Source organism: Branchiostoma belcheri, unplaced genomic scaffold (genome assembly GCF_001625305.1).
Source record: "Branchiostoma belcheri isolate BF01 breed outbred unplaced genomic scaffold, Haploidv18h27 scaffold2, whole genome shotgun sequence".
Lineage (NCBI taxonomy): Eukaryota > Metazoa > Chordata > Leptocardii > Amphioxiformes > Branchiostomatidae > Branchiostoma > Branchiostoma belcheri.
The window spans coordinates 9,944,166-9,965,509 of record NW_017803490.1 but is presented as its reverse complement, the minus strand read 5'-3'; the positions used below and the strand labels follow the sequence as shown (position 1 = coordinate 9,965,509).

At 41.9% G+C, this 21,344-nt stretch overlaps 2 protein-coding genes across 5 annotated transcripts in view; one reads left to right on the top strand and one right to left on the bottom strand.

Moving 5' to 3' along the window:
- Positions 1-108: 108 nt before the first annotated feature.
- On the bottom strand, positions 109-8,575 carry LOC109468851 (tektin-1-like). Of its 3 annotated transcripts, none has more exons than XM_019767210.1 (9): positions 8,423-8,575; positions 5,908-6,103; positions 4,928-5,093; positions 4,088-4,139; positions 3,621-3,841; positions 2,660-2,882; positions 1,831-2,027; positions 1,048-1,236; positions 109-893 (listed from the first exon to the last, which is right to left on the bottom strand). In XM_019767210.1, the coding sequence occupies exons 2-8, from the start codon at positions 6,095-6,097 to the stop codon at positions 1,077-1,079; spliced, it is 1,209 nt and encodes a 402-aa protein (XP_019622769.1). In that variant the 5' UTR covers positions 6,098-6,103; positions 8,423-8,575; the 3' UTR covers positions 109-893; positions 1,048-1,076. The 3 variants fall into 3 exon arrangements, with proteins under 3 accessions (XP_019622769.1, XP_019622767.1, XP_019622770.1); XM_019767208.1 differs by having other exon boundaries at positions 109-960; positions 1,087-1,236; XM_019767211.1 differs by having other exon boundaries at positions 109-992; positions 1,125-1,236.
- A 222-nt stretch (positions 8,576-8,797) lies between these two features.
- LOC109468860 (tricarboxylate transport protein, mitochondrial-like) overlaps positions 8,798-21,344 on the top strand; it is a 14,422-nt gene continuing 1,875 nt past the window's right edge. Inside the window, exons 1-6 of one of the 2 annotated variants that reach the window (XM_019767222.1) lie at positions 8,798-9,138; positions 16,475-16,682; positions 17,138-17,361; positions 17,611-17,831; positions 18,398-18,471; positions 20,181-20,393. In XM_019767222.1, the coding sequence (XP_019622781.1) occupies positions 8,976-9,138; positions 16,475-16,682; positions 17,138-17,361; positions 17,611-17,831; positions 18,398-18,471; positions 20,181-20,301 (1,011 nt within the window). In that variant the 5' untranslated portion in view covers positions 8,798-8,975 and the 3' untranslated portion in view covers positions 20,302-20,393. Of the gene's footprint in view, positions 9,139-16,474; positions 16,683-17,137; positions 17,362-17,610; positions 17,832-18,397; positions 18,472-20,180; positions 20,394-21,344 lie in introns of those variants that run through there. The other variant, XM_019767223.1, reaches the window with a different exon arrangement.

Sequence of the window (21,344 nt, the reverse complement as noted above, 5' to 3'; positions counted from 1 at the left end):
TTGGACGCCAAGTTTTTGTATAGTAGAGTCCGCCAAACTGAAGGACTGTACCTAGTTCATCTGCAGCCCAGAGAACACAAGCTCCGATCCAAGCCTCTCTCACTGGTTAATTTATATGAAGCTTTATTGATAAACTGTGTCAGCTTGACAGATAACATGTATGTACAACAGTCAGGGACAGAGAAACTTAAGGTTTGTACAGACATTATAAAGGCCTAAAACTGTCCAGAAACAATAAAACATACAAAATACAATGTACGTTCATGGCTACACTACTGTCATTCATATTCGGAAAACATTGAATTCATGGTAAAGCAACAATACAATGTGCAAAGTCAAAGCTCAACTTTCCTTTGTTACCATTCTATCCTGTTTTACACCATATATAACACTATTTCCTACACTGTACAACCCACATCTCCAGTAGACATGTTAACTTAGTACATGTAGTGCCAGATTCCCACTGTCAGTATTATAAATTAAAACACTAGGTTTTTTTTGTTGACACATCTGAATCTTATATATATATATAGAATTCCTCATAGTGGCTGTTTTGTCTGTTTAATTCGAGGAGTACCAAACATTCCTAGGTTGTTGTTGTTTTTTCATTACTGTAAATAATCATTATACATTTGCATTTACTTGTGATCTACATGTATTTTTGACAGGTAAAGGTTGATAACTGTTTTTACACGTAGACCAGTGGAATGTTATTGTTAGCTACATCTTAGCCACCTCATGGATAAGTAAGTCGGCAGGTAAAAGTTGATGATTGTTTGTAGACAAATGTAGACCTACACGTAACTACAGTTAGAAAGACTTGATGTTGATGCCCTCCCTCAGCTGCATACACTGGACCTCTTCGATGTGTGATTTCTCAGGTAAATGTAGACCAGTAGAATATGTTGATGATAACTACATGTATATCTATGTTGTTGTCCAGGTTAGAAGCTCTTGATGTTGATGCCCTCCCTCAGCTGCATACACTGGACCTCGTGGATAAGTGAGTCGGCAGGTAAAAGTTGATGATTGTAGACAAACGTAGACCAGTAGAATGTTATAATTGTTAACTACAGTTAGAAGCTCTTGATGTTGATGCCCTCCCTCAGCTGCATACACTGGACCTCGTCGATGTGGAGGGAGTTGGCCTTGACCTCTATGTCCTCCTCCAGGATCAGCTGGTTCCTTCGCAGGCCCTTCAACTCCGCCTCCGAGGCGTACAGAAGCTCCTGTAATCTGTAAACAAACAAACAAACAAACAAACAAATATTAATCAACTAGAAAGGTAACATTTGCTAACCAAATGCATCATGCTTACCATCACATATGGTCTGCTCTATTCTTACTCAAACACATTCATAATATATCTGGTGACAGGGATCATTACAACCATCCCTCAACTGAGACGGGGGGCACCACAGACTATCTGCAACCTATGATCCACTGCTCACGAAGTCGTGTGTTATCTGCGTGATGTCACGGAAGCAGTGGATTGCTCATTCCTTGACAGAGACTCAGGAGTTTTTGAAAATATGGGTAAGTCCAATCCCTTGTGTTGGAAATTACAGTTTAAACTCCTCCATAATGACTTCTACCTAGTCTCTACCAAACTACGCTGGCTATATATAGGAGAATATTTGCCAGGGGAGTTTGGCGGTGTTGTAGGTTTGACTGGTCCCGCAGTTGAGACTACCTCCCCGTGGCCGGCCTCCCTTGGCCAATTTTACTCTCTTTTTTGCTAAAATCTACGATCCGTATTCCCGTAGAAAGGGCTGGTAGAGGCTAACTTCTACCAACACAAATGAAATTTCAAGGTAACATCAGACTGACCTTTGAACGTTTTCCGAGATTTCCCCGACCTCGCTGACGAGCCTGTACTGTGCGGGGTCGCGGCAGAGCTCCACGTTGGGTCGTTGCTCGCGGTTACCGAGGCGAGTCTGCGCCACCTGCATGGGCGCCTCCTTATCCGCGATGGCTTTCCGCAGGTTGGCATTGTTCTTCTCCTGCGAGGTCACCTCGTCCATCACCTGCGGGAGGGTTGTTTGTTTGCTGTTTATTTGTTTGACTAATGACAGGACAATGTAAGGGAGGACTTCCACCAGTTGAACCTACATAACATCAACCCACAGGATAGCAGCAAATGGCAGGCTGCCATCAAGCCTCAGTATTGCTGTTCGAGCACGTCTTAAACCCTCAGAAGACGGGGAGCAACAGACGCTAAACCGGCTAGTGAGTGAGTGAGTGAGTTATTTGCTTGCTTGTTTAGCGTAACTGGTAAACCATCATTTCTACACTTGTAACATGTAAGGCAAGTAAAGAACTACCAGTATTCTTTTTTAACTATGGCAACATCTGGGTGTACTAATGCATTACATTATGTTCTATGCCCAATTTGTGTTTTGGGGGGAGATTTTATTTAATAGGCAAGTCATTTTTTTCTCCATAGCAGAACTGCCCCCTATCTTTCAGTATCGGTACTGCAGAAGCTGCCCTCACCTTCCAGTTAACTTCTTTCTTTTGAAGTTGTAAATAGCTTGTTGTTTGATCTTTGGTCATAGGCAATGTTACAAGTGTAATATTCTGTTTTTATACCAGAATCCAGGAAGAATATTTTATGTATATATATTCTAATCTAAAACTTATTCCATAAAGATCTCACCTTGCCCAGATGATCCTCGAGTTTGGACTTGGCGAGTTTCGTCTCGTCGACTCGCTTGCGGAAGGCGAGGTTTGTGCAGTCCACCTGTTTCTGCATGTCGTCTGCCGTCTGCACCAGAACCCCATCTATCAGGGAACGCAGCTGGATGGACAGGTTCTTCTGTTTGTCTGCCTTCGCGATGTTGTCGTCGGAGAACGAGCGCCAGTCGTTGGGAGTCACCGAGCTGCAGGAGACAAGCAGAGAGGAGTTAGGAATCAACTAAAATACACCAAAAAACAGTAACTCAAGCAGCTGGATGGACAGGTTCTTCTGTTTGTCTGCCTTCGCGATGTTGTCGTCCGAAAACGAGCGCCAGTCGTCCGGAGTCACAGAGCTGCAGGAGGAGTTAAAAAGGGTTAGGGTCAAGCCTTATTGTCAGCCTTTTTCAGCTTTCGTCCGCTCCCCATGATTTTGGCCCAGTAGCGGTTTGTGGGGAGCAGACAAAAGCTTAACAAGCTGACACTAAGGCTACAAGGTAGTCCCGAAGCCTTTCTAGGCAGTAGGGCAGTAGTGTGTTGTTCCACTGTGTCAGTAAGTCTTAGAGCACTTTTTGAGGTGTACAGGCAGTGGGCTGTTGATCTATTTCTCTCCTTCAACAGTGAGTGCCAGTTTTACCTCCCCAACCAAACTCAGGTACCAAAATAAGATGAGCAAATCCTATCATGGTTGATAAGTAGTTCCTGTATTGTTGTATTGTGTAGACTTAATTGTAATGACTCTACTGTACTCACTTTGCCTGAATCTTTACTGCGGTGTCTGTGTATCCGATAGTAGGCGTGTTGTAATGTTGGTGAGTGTTCGTATGTTGTAGGTGAGTTTTAGTGTGTTGTATGATGACTACACGGTACTTACTTTGCCTGTATCTTGACTGTTGTAGGTGATGTTGTATGTTGTGTGATGACACTACTGTAACAGTACTTACTTTGCCTGTATTTTCACAGCTGTATCTGCGTATCCGATAGTCGGCGTGTTGTTGGTGAGAGTTGAGCAGTAGTCGTCGATGTTGAGCGCTGACAGCTTGTCCCTCAGGTCCTTCTCCAGATGGAACTTTGCGGAGCGGTTGAGTCGGATCTGCTCGACGGCCTGCTCGTGGGTCCTCATCAACAGCTCCATTACTCCCTGGATCGTCTCCACTTCCTTCAGAAGTTCTCTCTCCACGTCGTCATGCACCAGGTCGATCGACGCTCGGTTCTGTCTGTAAACAACAAACAAACAAACAAATAAATAAATAAATAAACATCAGTCATCAGGAGCTCCATCACTCCCTGGATAGTCGCTACTTCCTTCAGCAACTCCCTCTCTACATCGTCATGCACCAGGTCGATCGAAGCTCGGTTCTGTCTGTAAACATACAAACAAACAAACAAATAAATAAACATCAGTCTTCAGCAGTTCTCTCTCCACATCGTCATGGACCAGGTCGATCGACGCTCGGTTCTGTCTGGAGAACAACAAACAAACAAACAACTAAACAAATAAACAAACAAGTTCTCTTTCTCTGCAACACCAGAAAAAACAAGGACACACAGACAAAAAGAACATAGAAGATATAATATAGCAAGGGATGAAGTTAATAGTTTGCAGAGTAAATTTGTTCTTCCTTTGAAATAGCATAGAATTATTTTTATCATACTTATAACGATATCTAACACTAGACACACAGGACTTGAGTTTGGCTAACAGGGATGATGTTACCAGCAGGTGCCATTACGCTGGCAATGGTTCACCTCTACTAGAACACATTGCTATGTCTGATAAAAATAACTGTCCTATTTCCATGCTACTCTTGTCCTATACCTGACCTGTGTTAGCAAGGCATGTCTGTGCGATTCTGCTAATGACACTTACTGTAAAGTTCTATTCTTATACTTCTTTGTGTTGGATCTAAAGTTTTAACTTTTAACTTATAACTTAGTTTTAATTAAGATTAACATTAAGATTAAAATCCCTGACCTGTTAGCGAGGCATGTCTCAGTGTGTGATTCTGCTCATGACACTACTGAAGCCATTTAAGCCAAGCCAAGCTCTAACTTCTTTGTGTTGGATCTAAAGTTTTCCAAAGTTTTAACTGTAAACTGACCTGTTGGCAAGGCATGTCTGTGCGATTCTGCTAAATATACTTACTGAAGCCATGTGACAAGTCTACAGAGGAAGACCAGTGCGAAATCTCTTAACTTCTTTGCGTTGGATCTAAAGTTTCTAAAGTTTTAACATTAAACCATTCCTGACCTGTTAGCGAGGCATGTCTGTGCGATTCTGAGCGGCTCCTCGCATGCCTCTATGCCCTTCTCCAGCCGAGTCTTGTACTCCAGCAAAGTGTCATTCTCATTCGTGATCTCCTCCAACTTACGGTCCAGCTCTGACTTCCAGAAGTCTATGTCATCAATCCGCTGTTCTGGAAGGGCAAAACCATCAATAATATCAATACCAATGACATCAATAATATCAATATCATCAATAATATCATTGTCATCAATATCATCAATAATATCAATGCCGTCAATATCAATATCATCAATAATATCAATGTCATCAATCCGCTGTTCTGGAAGGGCAAAAGCATTGATATCATCAATATCAATGTCATCAAATTAATCAATTTCATCAAGATCACTAATACTCTGTTCTCTAAGGACAAAGAAATGTGAACCTGAATACTGACTTTTCTAGGCTAGCTAGAACAGGTGTTCTTACACCTAGGACCCCATTCCCACTAGGGGAAAAATTGTCAGGATTGAGCCGAATTGATTTGCTTTAATCTGGCTTTGATCTGGGATCAAAGGGAAATTTAATTTGGCTTGATCCGGACAATTTTACCCTAGTGTGAATGAGGCCTTAAACAATACACAGGTTTTAAGAACAGGTGTTCTTACACCCAAATAAGGACAATACATGGGATCTAAGAACAGGTGTTCCTACTAAAGTCTTTACAGTGACAGTGTTGGAGCATTGTTTTCATTCTTTGGTACAGGTATATCCAAGAAAACAGTTACTTAAGCAACTCAGGATAGATTTTGAAAACCAAATATACACAGTTGCCTGAGTAACTGTTTTCTTGTGCATCTCATTACCAGGATATCTAACCCTCATTGATGTATCTTTAGTTCTTCTTCTTTTTATCTTTAGTAGTAGTAAGTCATTTATTTAAGTGACAAAGACAGTTATAACCTATGTTAGTGAAAGAGAACTGTTTTATTGCGACAGCCTACCTAGTTTCTTGTTGACGTCCCTCTGTGTCCGTCTCGTGGTTTGTTCCGTCTCGTTCATGAGGCGCTGACTCTCGGCGATGAGTCGCTCGGACCGCGAGCGCTCGGCCTCCGCAGAGTGGTACTTGGTGAGGTTAGAGACGGTCCATTCATCCTTGGTAAACTTCGGGGGCGGGGACACCAGCTTCGCCATGGCGATCTGAAGACAACAAAATAACATCAATTTTCACATTGGGCTTTCATAACTAAACATAATGAAACAAACTTGTGAAAGAAAAGCCCCAAAAGCTTACAAGAAATGAACACTAAATGAATGTATTTGTAGTAACTGTTATCAAACTTGTTTTGGTCTCTTTTGTTGCAATTTTATAGTTAAAGCCCTCCCACAACCATTAGCATGGTCACATTTGGCGGCGCCCATCTCCATTTTGTAGCACTTGGACCACACATTTGTGCAATTGCTACAGCAGGGGGCTGGCCCACTGGTAGTGGTGTGTGTTTAACTCCCATACTCTTTCTCAAATTTGATTCATAATTTTATCTCAAATTTCAATTTTATATGTTATTCGAATGTGTGGGTTACAGGATACATAGCTGTGACACTAGACTAAGTGTAACCCTTGAACAGAGCACAAAATGCTGGAAATGGAGACATGCAGAACAACCCAACCCCATATCTGCTTGGAGCCAAGTGAAACCCTACACTGAGGATATCTCTCATGGCGGCCGTCCTGTGTTACCAAAACACTGTCCTGACAACATCGGACACAACAACATGTAGCATTTAGAACAGTGTAGAAACTGTCTTGCTGCAAAGTTTGAAGAATTATGATACGACAACAAGACTAAACCTCCAGTCTATAATTTGTGTTAATGAAGGTTAGACATCCAGTTAATGAGATACACAAGAAAACAGTTACAAAAGCAGATTTTGAAAATCCATCCAGTTGCTTGAGTAACTCTTTTCTTGTGTACTTGTAGGTATGTTCTCTGTAAGGTGTTTTTTGCAGGTCCGGTCAGCAAATTGGTAGCCAGTGATGTAAAAAAAATATTTTAGGTGCAGAATCTCTTTTGTACTTGCAAGGAGGTTAAACCTCCTTGGTATTAGTTAGAAAGGACGAAAGACAGCAGCTAAAGTGGGTTTTAAACACCAGGGTAGCAGATTGTGTTGTCCCACCAGTAACCCAACCCTGCGTCCACTTGTGGGCAGTTTCTGCCCCACTGACCGCCCACAAAGGTCCGACAAGGTCTCACCTCTCAGGACAGCTGACGGAGGGACGTGTGGGATGGTCAAATTATTCTGTATGATCTCCGCTAATGATTTTGTGCAACTTTGTTCTGAGTTCCAGATGTCTTTACCTGCTTTTCATATTTAACTTGTGTGTTGTAACAATGGCTTTTATCTCTGTGAAATCATTACAGTAACAGTACTTCTTTCTTAAGGATCATACTTTCTTAAGGATCCACTCGAAATGCGTATGAAATGCCACAAAAGACCTTTAAACAAACTGCTGTAAGGCTAAGAAATTTGTTATAACAACTTCTTCACATCATTTAAGTACAAGTAGTGTGTTTTTTTCTCTGTGAAATCATAACAGTACTTTCTAAAGGATCATACTTTCTTAAGGATCCACTCGAAATGAGTACAAATGACACAAAAGACCTTTAAAGAAACTGCTGTAAAGCTAAGAAATTAGCTAAGAAATTGTTAAGAACTTCTATTCACAGTTGACCAACGCTGGACTAACACATGACTGTCAGCCGCCCGGCCCTCCCAATGCAGAAGTGACAACTATTGCTGCACTGTGTCAGCAGCAGTGGTCATTCGGGCCTCTGTAAACATCTAAATAATGTTTGCTGTCCTTCAGTCATCCGTGACACACTTTTTATCGGGGATTTTTCACTTTTTTTCTCCTTGATAATCTTTTATGATTGAAATCCAAAGTCGCAACTTAAAAGTACTTTGAACCTTCACCGCCCACCATCGAAAAACTACTTCCAAATTGCCTCAACATTTGGACGTTGTTGCAACAACTTAAGTTACCTGGATCAAAATAAAGTGCTAAAAACATAACCCAAAAACCTAAAGAATTTGTTGTGGCGAAGTTTGAGTAGAAAAGACAGGATGTGGCGATCACAACGTTAGGTTGTTATTTGTCTAAACAGACTTCTAGCGTGGCGTCGTCATAAACGTAACGCCTGAAAACCTTGATTTAAAACCTTAAAATATCTGTAGTCCAGTTTCTTTGGGTATGTTACATCTATTACATGGATATTATATTATACCAAAAGATGTCGAGACCATTCGATTTATGTGTGGTCCTGTAGGAATTGCTAGGATTACAGAGTAGTCTTCATTTTTTCCCATAACCATAATTAAGCTACAACATGAGACTGCTACCGGCACAATGAAGACCACTTGTACACAAATCTACAGAACAGATACGATCGGGAATCTGGACTCGCAAGACAAAAAAACACACACAAAACCGCTCTGAAATCAACACTAGACTCTCACCTGAAGTTCTTGAGTACTTCTACGGGAATTGCACTGGGAGAATTGAGGGAAAATCCAGCAGAACGTGAGTGTTTGAGGACGGCCTCCCGTACGTGTGTGTTCTGAATGGCGGCAGTGTTGAGAACAACTCGATCCCCGTTCCCTAGCAACCAGCAGCTGACCTGTTGCTACAACAACCAAACCTTCCGTCTGATTGGACCGTACCGCTCACGTGATGCGTACAGCTCAAAATTTTTACATTTTTCTTGTAGATTAATCAAGTTGCGATAATTATTCACCAATATTTCTATAAATTAGTCGCTTGTGAAGATTGTTTTATACAAAAACTTAGAAGTAAGAGTTTTTCTGTGACCTTGGCAGTACGCATGCGTGCAGGTCAGAGGTCGTGTTTTCGCCAGTCGTCATTTTGCTGTGCTGAGAGAGTCGAGAAGACACCAGAGGACGTTTTCTACGTGACGTTCTGACGTCGTCTGCGTGGGTTTACGTGCACGTTACGTGATCACCTGGATGTACCTGACGCAGAACTGACAGACGAGAAGGTTGTTGTTCGGCCATGGATCGGAGAGACTGCCCCGTGTTGACCGGAATGGGCGGGAGCGCGCCCAGGACTTGTTCGCTGGTAAACCCAGCCCTGACCGCCCGCCCGAGAAACTTGGGCGCCGCGGCCCCGTCTGGTAGCGTCAAAATAACCCATCCTGGCAAGGCTATCATAGCGGGTACGTAGTCAACTTATCCGTATAGCTTCGTCATTACATGTACATGGCTGGGTTTTGATAGTACGATGTTTTAATACCTGTTACTAACTCAAGCAACAGTCACGGAGTTCGAATCACTCTGATCAAACAAGTTCGGTGTGTTTTACATTTTGTGCTTCGTATTTCCGCCGGATTTTCGAGGAAAAACTGGAACATAAACAGGAATTTCGTCAGAAGCAAACTTGAGTCGGGGCAGTTTAAACTGGTTTTCTTAGGTAGTCTTTGGTAGACTCAATTTGATTGAGATATCTGGTACCACATGTATAGAAGTACAACTTGAAATCGTTACAAATTTCCACATCCGTGTACGAAAAGCCCGATCTTGTGTCAGTGTGTTTGTGTTGTCCACACATTTCTCGTATCCTGAGTTTTGTTGTGTTTACGAATTATCAATTCAACAAATAAAAGTTGTTAATTTGCTCAGACAATCTCGCATTAAAAAAAAGTGGGCGTGTTCCCACTGGGGAATTTTCCTATCCGCCCACCGCTGGTTACCAAAACAATCGTTCTGAAAAACGCTCCTAAGCTAGGCACGTTCTGGGTTTACCGATAAATTATCCTCGTACTGTTTACGTGCAGGTTTAGTTTGAATGGATCGATAAATCTGTAGTAAGTCGGTTCAGAGTTAGATTTTGAGTTAGATAATTTGTGTCCAAGGCTGTTCTGATGTTGAATAATTATTTCTCCGTGTCCTGTGTGTAGTAGTACTAGTAGTATGTAGTAGTCGGACCGCCCCATGTGTCCTTTGGCGGTGGAAATTTCCACCCGTTTCTCAATCTGCCCACTCACTCACATGTTGCCTCCGCTATCTGCATGTTTTAGTAGGACCTTTCTGGCCCATTCAGACAATCACAGTCAAATGTGGTGGAGTAAGAAGGGTTTTAAATTGACGGTGGTTTCAGTGACAAATTTGATAGTGTGCAGTGAGACCAGGTTTGGGTGTTCTTGCGTCATGTGCCTATAATTATACTTGTTGGGTCACTGATAATATCAGGAGGGGAGTTAAGGTCAGGACAGGGGGTTTGTCATCTGCCACTGTAGAAAGACTCTGTAAATTCATATACAAATGTCTAAAGAAGAGAGAAGAAACATGTACAGCTTAGATATAGATAGACTACAGCATAGTTTGCCTAATCCTTATTGGTAATTAAGAAGTGCATTTAGCCCCACTGGGGCATGAATATGCAACAAACTTCATTGTCATTTTCATCATATCATGGTCAGAAAAACAATCATGTTTAGACTGAGGGAGCTGGTTATGTTGAGAAAATCAAACAAAATCTGCAGGTTTCTTATAGCCTGGTTTGAGTTCGTTGACCCACTTAGATCATGTGGGCGTCGCCTTCATGGTGGCTGCTGATCGGTGTAGATCAACCTGATGATGGAGAAATCATTGTCTTCAACTTTGTCACTAGTTGATGCAATTCCACAGGAATTTATGTCTCGAAAATTAGATCAAGACAAAAACAGAGAGCATGGAGGAAAACTTAAATCTGACTATATTCACTAGAACTAAAAATGTGTAACCAGTGCTGTGTAACTAAGGTACAGTCAGTCAGAATAATTTTTCTTACAACAAATTGAGTAGGTATGCTAGGATATAAGAGTTTTCTTTTACACAAGTTTCTCACCTAAGTGCTTACGTTTCAACGTCTAACAGACACCTTCTTCAGAGCTTCTGACTGTGGTTCTGAACAGGTGTGCTTGGAAAAAATGCAAGTCATAGCAAAGCTGCAAATTGCACTCAGAGCTACTTGAAATAGCACCATGCTCCACCTCAGTTGAGGATGACAAAAGAAGGATTAAAATTGGGCCTGAGATTGTTTGTGTAAGCTGATATGATCAACAGTTAGTAGAAAATTCTTCAATCAGTGACTGTATTTTGTAAGGTAAATCACAGTGGTACCTCCAGTGGTCATGGTGTACAGTCGACACCGGAAATTTGGAGGTACATGATTTTACCTTACAAAACAGTCACTGATTGAAGACTAACTGTTAATTCTACGTGACTGATGAACCTCTTCAATGATATGATCCAGATTTTAACCCCTGTGTGTGCCTGAGTGTGCCCTGTCCCAGTTCCTCTTGTTTCTGATGTAATCTCTGTAGATAATCTGGTCATGAAACATTTAATCCAGCCTGACTGGGAAATCATTTAGCAGGGGGCAGATTTCCAATCTAAATTCATAACCTGGTTTGGTCACAGATTTCATTACCACTGGAACACTCCATCAGGTAGATGGTATATGGACCTGTAGTGTATAGCCTGGGTGCCAGACTGTTTCCAAGGCCCACACAGGCAAGCTCCTCGGCTCCAGGGCCTACATGTTAGCCTGGGTGCCAGACTGTTTCCAAGGCCCACACAGGCAAGCTCCTCGGCTCCAGGGCCTACATGTTAGCCTGGGTTCCAGACTGTTTCCAGGGTCCACACAGGCCAGCTCCTCAGCTCCAGGGCCTACATGTTAGCCTGGGTGCCAGACTGTTTCCAAGGCCCACACAGGCCAGCTCCTCGGCTCCAGGGCCTACATGTTAGCCTGGGTTCCAGACTGTTTCCAGGGTCCACACAGGCCAGCTCCTCAGCTCCAGGGCCTACATGCTAGCCTGGGTACCAGACTGTTTCCAGGGCCTACACAAGCCAGCTCGTAGGCTCCATGGCCAACATACTAGCCTGGGTGCCAGACTGTTTCCAGGGCCTACACAAGCCAGCTCCTCGGCTCCAGGGCCTACATGCCCCCAAGGAAATTATACCACAGGCCCCTTACTAGTACTTAGTTGAGAAGAACTCTCTGTTGTTTCAACTCCTTACTTTGAAAGAAGTTGTCATGCATAACTGACCATGGCCTCCCATCTTCTGTAGAAATGCATTAATACTGACTTATTATATTAATAAAAACATTTCTCCCTGTACCTGTGTGTGTTGTGATACTGCACACACACTGTACATTGAAAAATGCAAGGTTTCCAAGATTGTGAAAAGTGCTTGATGTTGTTGTTTTGACTGCAGTGCCCCAGGGTGGGCTGTTGTTCTGCTTGTCTGGATTTCCAGAGAATTACTTAAAATCTCTCCTCAGGCACTCAAAATGTGTCATGTGGGCGTCGGCCCTGGTACTGGGTTGTGATTGGCTGCAGAGGTGGTGTGCTGATCTGTGATTGGTCACAGGTGGTGGGCTTGTTAGTGGTGTGACAGGGTCATGCCATGGTGGCAAGGTTTCTTTTCTTATCAGCTGGCATTTTCCACAATTTCTATCATTGGTTTTAGCCTCTACCAGGCTTTGGGAGGCGGCTGGAAAGAGTAGAAATAGGCCGGATAGAGAGTTAACATGCTTGGGAAGTTCGTCTGTTGGAAAAAACAGTTTGTGGCAAAATGTACTCTCTAGCAGACAAACTCCCTCAGCATGTTATCTCTCTATTTGGCCGATTTCTACTCTTTCCAGCCGCCTCCCGAAGCCTGGTAGAGGCTACATTGGTTTGCCCGCCAAAATGACTTCGTGTGTGAGTTGTGATTCAATGCAGTCCAGAAAATACACCAGAAAAATGTTACACCAAAGAAGCAACTTGAAAGATTTAGAAAATGTCTTTCAATATTAAAGAAAGGCCCCTGGAACTTGCTTCTTAAATTTTCAAAATGCTTTAATTTAGCTTTACTAAAGCAAAGTAGCTTCACAAAGTCTTTGCACTCCTACCACATATCATCAAGTTTGACTTTCAGATATGGAAGTATGCGAGAGCTAGATGCGAAACAAAGTGTTTTTTTAGTATTGTCTTTATTTGGTGTTGTATGGTGCCAACTTACATGTTGTTCTGGTGGAATAACCTTGGGGAAAAAGTTTTGCCCTTGTCCCTGACACCCACAAGGCTGGTCTGTGGGCGTTGTCCCAATGCTGGGACGTGATTGGTCAGTGGCCAGGTGTTATGTAATGATGATTGACAGCTGGTTGTTGCTGTATGCCAGCAGGTCATGTTTTGACCCAGAACTACTAGACTTTTGTGATAAAACTGTAAACAGAGTAATTTTCTTGATGTGCTTCTAGGCTTTAGAACTCAATAGAAGAGGCTAAGTTTTGAAAATCTCAAAATTGGGATAATGTTGGCAGGATCCTGGCTTGAAAGTTCTTGTGTATCAGTAGAATTCAATCTGTATTAAAGCAGCATTTAACTGTTATTTCTCAGACGCAATGAAAGAAACATGTACAATTCTCGGGGATGGAATACAGGGTGCATTTTTTTTGTGCACCCAAAATTGGAGTCTTGACTATATGTGTGCACCTAGATATTTATGTAGGGTAATATATTATGTGTTGTATACTATTGTGCATTACAAATATTCTTAATGCATTTGAGTGTAAGAAGAAAATTATAAAACCTTTGTTGTATTTACTTGTTTGAAGTCTTGACTTTTGACTTCAAGCTCTGGAGAGAGGCAATAAAAATATAGGTTTAGCAGACGTCAGTAACTTTATTTATTTCATGTTGTGTGCACCCTAAACATATTCAGTGCACCAATATATTTAGGTCTAAATATATAGGAGTACCAGTTCCCCAAAATGAATTTAGAACCCCAATTCTTAGTGCAACAGGCTCCTGCACTATTGATCGAGCAGCTCCAAACTCCCCCACAGACAATATTAACCCACAGCCGGAACACCTGAAGGTCAACTGAAATTGGAATGGGGAGGGACAAAGTCAGGCTCCATTGATTTGTGTGTAGAAGCCATTATGATGTACGACCTTCCAAGTTTGAAGGTCACAGAGAACAGAGGACACATTTACTTATACCAGTTATTGGTTGATTGATTGATTGATTGATTGTAAGGGTATTTATTGATAATTTATTGGTTGTCCTGACTTTTTTGTTAGTTTGATCACAATATTAGTCTATGATAGAGCAAAGGTCGTCAATTTTTATTTCAAGGTCAGAGCAGTGGAAAATTCCAGTCCGACCAAAACATGATGATTTAACATTGGAAAGTCCCACCTGTGGAAAATTCCATTCCATGCATAGACTCGGCTGTGGAAAATTCCACTCCACTCAAAACCAAGATTTCCTCCTGATACAGTACTTTGATTTATGAAGTAACAAGTAGTAAGTCATGGCATTTAATCAATTTTTTTATTTTTCACGGTTTTGGTTGGATGTTTGGTCAACGTTGCATCAGAATTTTGCCTGTTACAGATGATATCTTTTCTGACGTAACATTTGAAAACTACAGATGGGATGTTAATCTTATATGTATATTATATGCGTGAATACGACCTAATATTAGACATTCTGCCAAAGTGCCATGCACAATACGTATACGGGTTTCGCACTAGTCTCTACCAAACTAACTACCGTTACTACGCTGGCTATATATAGGAGAATATTTGCCAGGGGAGTTTGGCCGCCTTGTAGGTTTGACTGGCCGCGGAGGGAAAGAAACTACCTCCCCGCGGACGGACTACCTTGGCCAATTTTACTTTCCTTTTTGCTGAATTGTACGATCCGTATTCCCGTAGAAAGGCCTGGTGGAGGCTAGTTTAGCACAGGTACAGTACGTTCTGCCGACATGCTCTCTTATCATACTGGAACAGTGACGGACACGTGTGGTAGGAGGGTGGTACTGGTAGGGCACTGCAACAAACTCCCAGGGGAAATCTCCCGCTGTAACGCGGCTCTCATGTCCTGATTACGATTGTGTCTGATCAGGACAAACTTCACATGATGGATGTCTGGGGAGTCAGTTTGGGACATTTACTGGGCAGGGACAAGTCAGTTTCCTGGGTTTCTGTTTTTTGTGAAAACTGAAGATGAAATATCTTTGTGCTTATTAAGATGAAATATCTTTGTGCTTATTAAGTTATTTTTCATGTATTATCTTTTGAATGCTAGATGGACATTTTCTTGTAGATTTTGTTGAAGTGTAGGATTTACATCTGTTTCAGTGTGTTTTTACTTCGAATCTGGAATCAGTGTTTCCCATCTGCATGTGAAACAGCTATATAACTTGATGTCACCCAGCTAGGTTGTACACTGAAGGGTTATTTAATTCAGATTCAGGGCAGCTGAACGTTATCAAACGCAGACTCCAGTTTTTCCTCCCTGTCCTCTGATGGCTCATTACAGCAATGCCAAATCTCTCCGCTTGGAATCATTTACTGACAGTAGACAAATAATATTCAGGGCTCGAAATAGTACTGGGTGCAATTTGTGCACCATAGTCAAGTTATAGTGCACCCAAATATCTTCCTAGATTTACATGTTAAATGAATATCAGTATATAGTATATCCTTGACCTCTAAATGCCAGAATTAAAATCTTTGTTTTCTTTCCTATACAAATCAATGAAACATACTTAGCTTTTGCTGACATTCTACTTACTAGTATTTTATTTCATATGGTGCACCCAAAGAATGTTTTGCGCACCCAATTTCTAGGTAAGGTGCACCTTTTCCCAAAAATGAAATTCGAGCCCTGATACTGTTCCATATATGGTCGAAGGCTACCCCTTGTCGGCATGGCAACACGGATGACAGACGGCGCCGTGTGAGCAGAATGAGGTATTGCGAGCGTCGCGGGGGAACGGAGCAGTTTTCTAATCAGGACAAATCACTTTATTTGTGTCCAGGTCGTTATTCATCAATGTCCAGGTCGTTATTAATCAGATTCAAACCTCGTTAGCGACGTTTATAAACGTGCGGCTGCATTTCCCTGGGACTGATGCGGATTAGGACCTGATTTCCCATCGATTCATTTAAGATTTAGTGATGGGCCACAACAAGTCAATATGTTGGTTTGTCAGAATAATGCTGAGTTAGGGGAAAGTCTGTACCTTGGTTGTCAGTTTCAGGGAGTGAATATAGACACATCAAGTTTTCCTCCAGCCCCCCATTTTTATCTGGACCAGACAGATGATGGTCTTTCTAAATAATTGTCTGAAGAAAAGAAACATGGAAAGGAGTAAATGTTTACTCCTATAACTTGAAACTATATAAGAAAAAGATTGAACTTTCCAACACAAGAAATTTTTGACTGTTCAACTCCTGAGTCTTTTCGAGGTGGATCTTAAGTTTGTTTACTCATCACCTGTTTGTTTGTTTGTTTGTTTACAGGTGGGCTGGCAGGTGGGATAGAAATCTGCATCACCTGTGTTTACTCACCTGTTTGTGTGTTTGTTTGTTTACTCACCTGTTTGTGTGTGTGTGTGTTTGTTTACTCACCTGTGTGTTTGTGTGTTTACAGGTGGGCTGGCAGGTGGGATAGAAATCTGCATCACCTGTTTGTTTACTCACCTGTTTGTTTACTTGTTTGTGTTTACAGGTGGGCTGGCAGGTGGGATAGAGATATGCATCACGTTCCCGACGGAGTATGTGAAAACTCAGCTTCAGCTGGATGAGAAGGCAAACCCTCCCAAGTACCGCGGGCCGATCCACTGCGTGCAGACCACGGTACGGGACCATGGCGTCCGCGGGCTGTACCGCGGGCTTAGCTCGCTCGTCTACGGGTCCATACCAAAGGCAGCCGTCAGGTACATTCAATTTTGTAACAACTAGAGAAGTAACATTTGCAAGCAAATGCAATATGTTTACTTCTGAATGGTCTCGCATACAATTTATGCACATACATTGTATTTGAAAAACAGCTGTCTAGTACTGACAATTTTTGACTGATCAGAGTTTTCTATTATTTTTGTTATAGCAAAATTGAGTCCCCACAAATAAATGTAGAGAATGCAATTTGCAGATAGGAAAACTGGTGTGTTTTTTTAAGAAAAAACTTTACGTAGTTCACGAAAAGTCCACTCATAAGCAAATAAAACATGGTGTACTTAAACATAATACCATAGGCTTTCGTGGTGATTTTGGTAACATTGAGGCAAATTTTAACTCCTGAACTCTGCATTTTGACCCTCATAGCCTTTACCCTGACTTTTTACCCTTAACTTTGAACTTCTAACCTCTGACCCCGACCTTTCCCCCTCAGGTTTGGTGCTTTTGAGTTCTTCAGCAACATGATGCGGAACGAGAGAGGTCAACTGTCAAAGGGCAACAGCTTTTTATGCGGGCTGATGGCGGGCGCGTCCGAGGCCGTGTTCGTCGTCACGCCCATGGAGACGGTCAAGGTCAAGTTCATCCACGACCAGACGTCGCCCAACCCCAAGTACAGGGGCTTCTTCCACGGGGTCAGGGAGATCGTCAGGGAACAGGGTAAGTCTGGGGGAAGGACATTAAGGAATAGGGGTCAGCAGCATCTACAAGTGTTTTTTACCACTGTGACAATACTAAAACGGGTCCAACTAGGCAATCTAGTTGTTGACAAGTGTTTGTACCCCCCCAGGAATCGGTGGTACCTACAAGGGCCTGTTTACACTGGTCATTGCCATGGTAACAGATGATTGACAGCTCATTGCCACATGGTAACAGATGATTGACAAGTGTTTGTACCCCCCTCCCCAGGAATCGGTGGAACCTACAAGGGTCTGTTCCCCACGATACTGAAGCAGGGGTCCAACCAGGCGATCCGGTTCCTGGTGATGAACTCGCTGAAGGACTGGTACCGTGGCGACGACCTCAGTCGGAACATTAACCCCTTCATCACCGCGGCCTTCGGAGCGACCGCCGGCGCCGCCAGCGTCTTCGGGAACACGCCCATCGACGTCGTCAAAACCAGGATGCAGGTCAGGCTCCTATCATGTTGGTAGTTACATGTTTAGAGTTAAAACTTAAGGTCCAACACAAAGAAAATTTTTTTCACCTACTAGTAGTAGTAGAGTTTTCGACCAGTCACTCTGGTCTTCCTCAGTAGACTGACCCAGTGAAGCTTTTATATGGCCTTTCTTAAGTGTGACGTCAACACTGGGTTAAAGGTATCTGGTAGACGATGTCAGCCTCCTGTTTGTTTCTATTTTGTTTACCCAGGGTGGATCAAGGTTGCACAGTGTGAAACAAACTTATGAGCCCTTATGGTGAAACTAGCATGACAGACTTACCAAAAACTGATATCTGATGTACAAGTATTATCCTATTGTAGTCCTATTAGAGATGATTGTCTTATAATTTTGACAATAGTGTTTATAGCAACTGTTGTATAATTCTTGTTTTATGTTGCTATGGGCCTAGTTTGGCCAAAAAGCAGAGAAAATAAAGTTAAAGTTTAAGTATGCAAGACCTGCCTCTGAAACTAAGGTGTGAAACCTACTGAAACTGACATGTGAGACCCACACGTGTGCTTTTCCGTCTGCAGGGTCTAGAAGCACACAAGTACAAGAGTGCGTGGGACTGTGCAGTCAAGATCGCCAAATATGAGGGACCTCGAGCGTGAGTACACTCTACTTATATTTCACAGATCATGCCACAAAGACTGGGTTTTGTGGATGACAAAAATAAAAATATAAATGGGTGACATCCTTTAGATACTAAGAATCTACAACAAGAGCAGAGAAATACCAAAATACACGACATTGCTGTTGTTTTTGATAGCTCCATGCCATTAGACATTTCTCTGTCTACTGTAGCTCCTCCAAAACTTGGAACTGCAGACTTTGACAGGCCTGTAGCGGCTCTTTTATAAACTGAAGTTGTAATTTTTAATCTGTACAGCATATTATTTTATTGTGATTTTAGGAAGCAACTGTTCAGCTTTTCGCTTGGGCTGACTGTCACTTTTGGTCACCCAGCTTTTTTTTTTAGAAGCAACTAAAATGAATGTGTGTTGAGATGTCATCTGTAAAACCCAGAATTTGTGGCCTGATTAAAAGTTTATGACTAGGTATTTTATCAATGTGGTTAGTGCTAAAGTTACCACCCAGATTTGTCTGCAGCAAATTCACCCTTTACTTTTGCCCATCCCCAAATCATGCTACCTTCACTGTGCAGCATGTCCACCTAGCAGTAGTTACCAGAATTGCACCTCCAGACACCATTTATTTGTTTCTCTCATAACTCACTCATCATCCATTGATAGTAACACCAACCATGTAGATATCATTATCATTCATAATGCTGAATTCTTTCATAGCTTGGGTCTTTATGTTATCTTGCCTGAGCTTCCATGTCTTTTAAGTGTCGCACTTTTAATTTTCACGACTTCCACTGTTCAGTCATAGATACACTCTCAATGCCTGTAAACATTAGAACATACCAGCATTGTTACTTATAACGTCAGGGGAAAATATACCATATTCCTTGAAAAATTGTAAAATCAAGTAAAGAATGATGTTGAAAAAAATGAACAAAAAAGGAAACATTTTTTAGAAATATGAGGTTCAAGCTATTCTGTGCCCAAAAAAGTACTTTTTTGTACATAGATATTTTTTTCAAAGACAAAAGAGAAAAATTCATATGTCAGCTAGCCATAGGATGATAAGAAAGGATAGAGCTCTTGTAGTGTGTTTGTGTTTCTGTCTATTTCTGTATGGTGTCAAGCGATGAATGTGTTTGTCGTCTGTCTTCTCTGCCCTTCTTCTGTGAAGCACCTCAGCAGAACGTACTGCGCCTGTGCCAAACACAGTACAAAACGTGCAAAGCACTTCTAGTTCTACAGAATGTATTGTTTAAGGCCGTGCTTGCATATTATGACATTTCGTCTGTAGTTTTCAAATGTTGTGTCGAAAAAGATATCGTCTGCAACAGGCAAAATTCTGATGCAATCATAACCAAAGATTCAACAGAAACTATGGTTTTGCGCAGGCGCAGTAATTATTCTGCCAACATACTCCACTGTCAGCACATCAGCAGAATTGTACTGCGCCTGCTTTTCACGGTTTTCTTTGGATTTTTGGTCAACGTTGCATAAGATAGAATTTTGCCTGTTGCCCTTGATATTTTTTCCAACATAACAACTGGGAACTACATGTACAGACGTCATGTTAACCTTATTAAATTATGAGACTTTTGCCAAGGTGCTATGCACAACATGTATACAGTTTTGCGTAGGCGCAGTATGTTCTGCTGACTTGCTGACTTGCTGCTCTGTTCTGTCCTGGCTAATGTGTGTGTGTGTCTGTGTGTGTGTGTGCCGCTCACAGCTTCTATAAGGGGACGGTGCCTCGGCTCGGGAGGGTGTGTCTGGACGCAGCGCTCGTCTTCACCATTTACGAGGAAGCCGTCAAGTTCATAGCCATTGTCTGGCCTGATAAACGATCGTAGAAGTGCTGAAAGGTGCCCAATGCAGTTCCAGGGCTTGGGAAACTGGTTTTTAAAAGTCAATATTATTATAATAGTGCTCCCAGCCGCGAGAACAGACAACACTTAAGCTCCTGTTCTGAAACAACAGGAGCTTCTTGACTAATTTGCATCATCCTTGTCTTGACTTGTCTAACTTTTGTTTCCTTTTGAACTTTCATCAATACCAATCAATAGTTTGAAGAATTCTTATAAACTCACTTTTGTGACAAAACTAGTGTTACTGACAAAAAGTCTGACCGTTTCCAAAATCATATCCAGTTGTTTGAGTAACTGCTTTTTGACGTATCAATATTCTAGTCACTTATCTACACAGTAAGTTGAGACAATACGATCCCAATGTGTATCGACATTCGTGGAGCAAAAGAGTGTTGATTCAGATGTGCTAATGTGGGGCAGTATGTGTATATCATACAGATTTTGCCTTATTCAGAATATGTCCAGTTTTGCCGCCCTGATAACGCATTGGGTGTCTTTCAACAGTCAAGTTCACAGAACAGACTCAAAGTCAACCTTGAACCTGCAGGTTCCTGAACTTAAGAAGAAAAAGAACAGAAGTCTTATTTTTTTGGACGTGAGATCCCCAAATCTTGCTTATTTTAGGTCAGTTGTCACTCTACAGTTTGGGGGTTTGAGTGACAAAAAATGTAATTTATATTGTTGCTTGATCTATTGAATCAGATACAAACACTTTTGCCTAGTTAATGCTAGTGGGAATTGTCGAAAAAATATTCGCCATAAGCCGTGTTCCTGAGAAGAAACTAAAATTGTAGAAAAACATCATTGATTTTTCTCCAGCCTACCACATTGTAATGTGTAACTTTGTAAATTGACCGTATTTTGGGAGAAAATCTGTAAGATTGAGAAACAGATGAATAAAAGGTTCTGCCTTTGAAAGCCACGTTTGTCGAGGGTCCTTCTTGCTTTTGGTTTTTGAGTAGTCTGAAAAATGTACATTTGCACATGCATGTCACAAGTCAGTTCAATGATATACATCATAATACAGG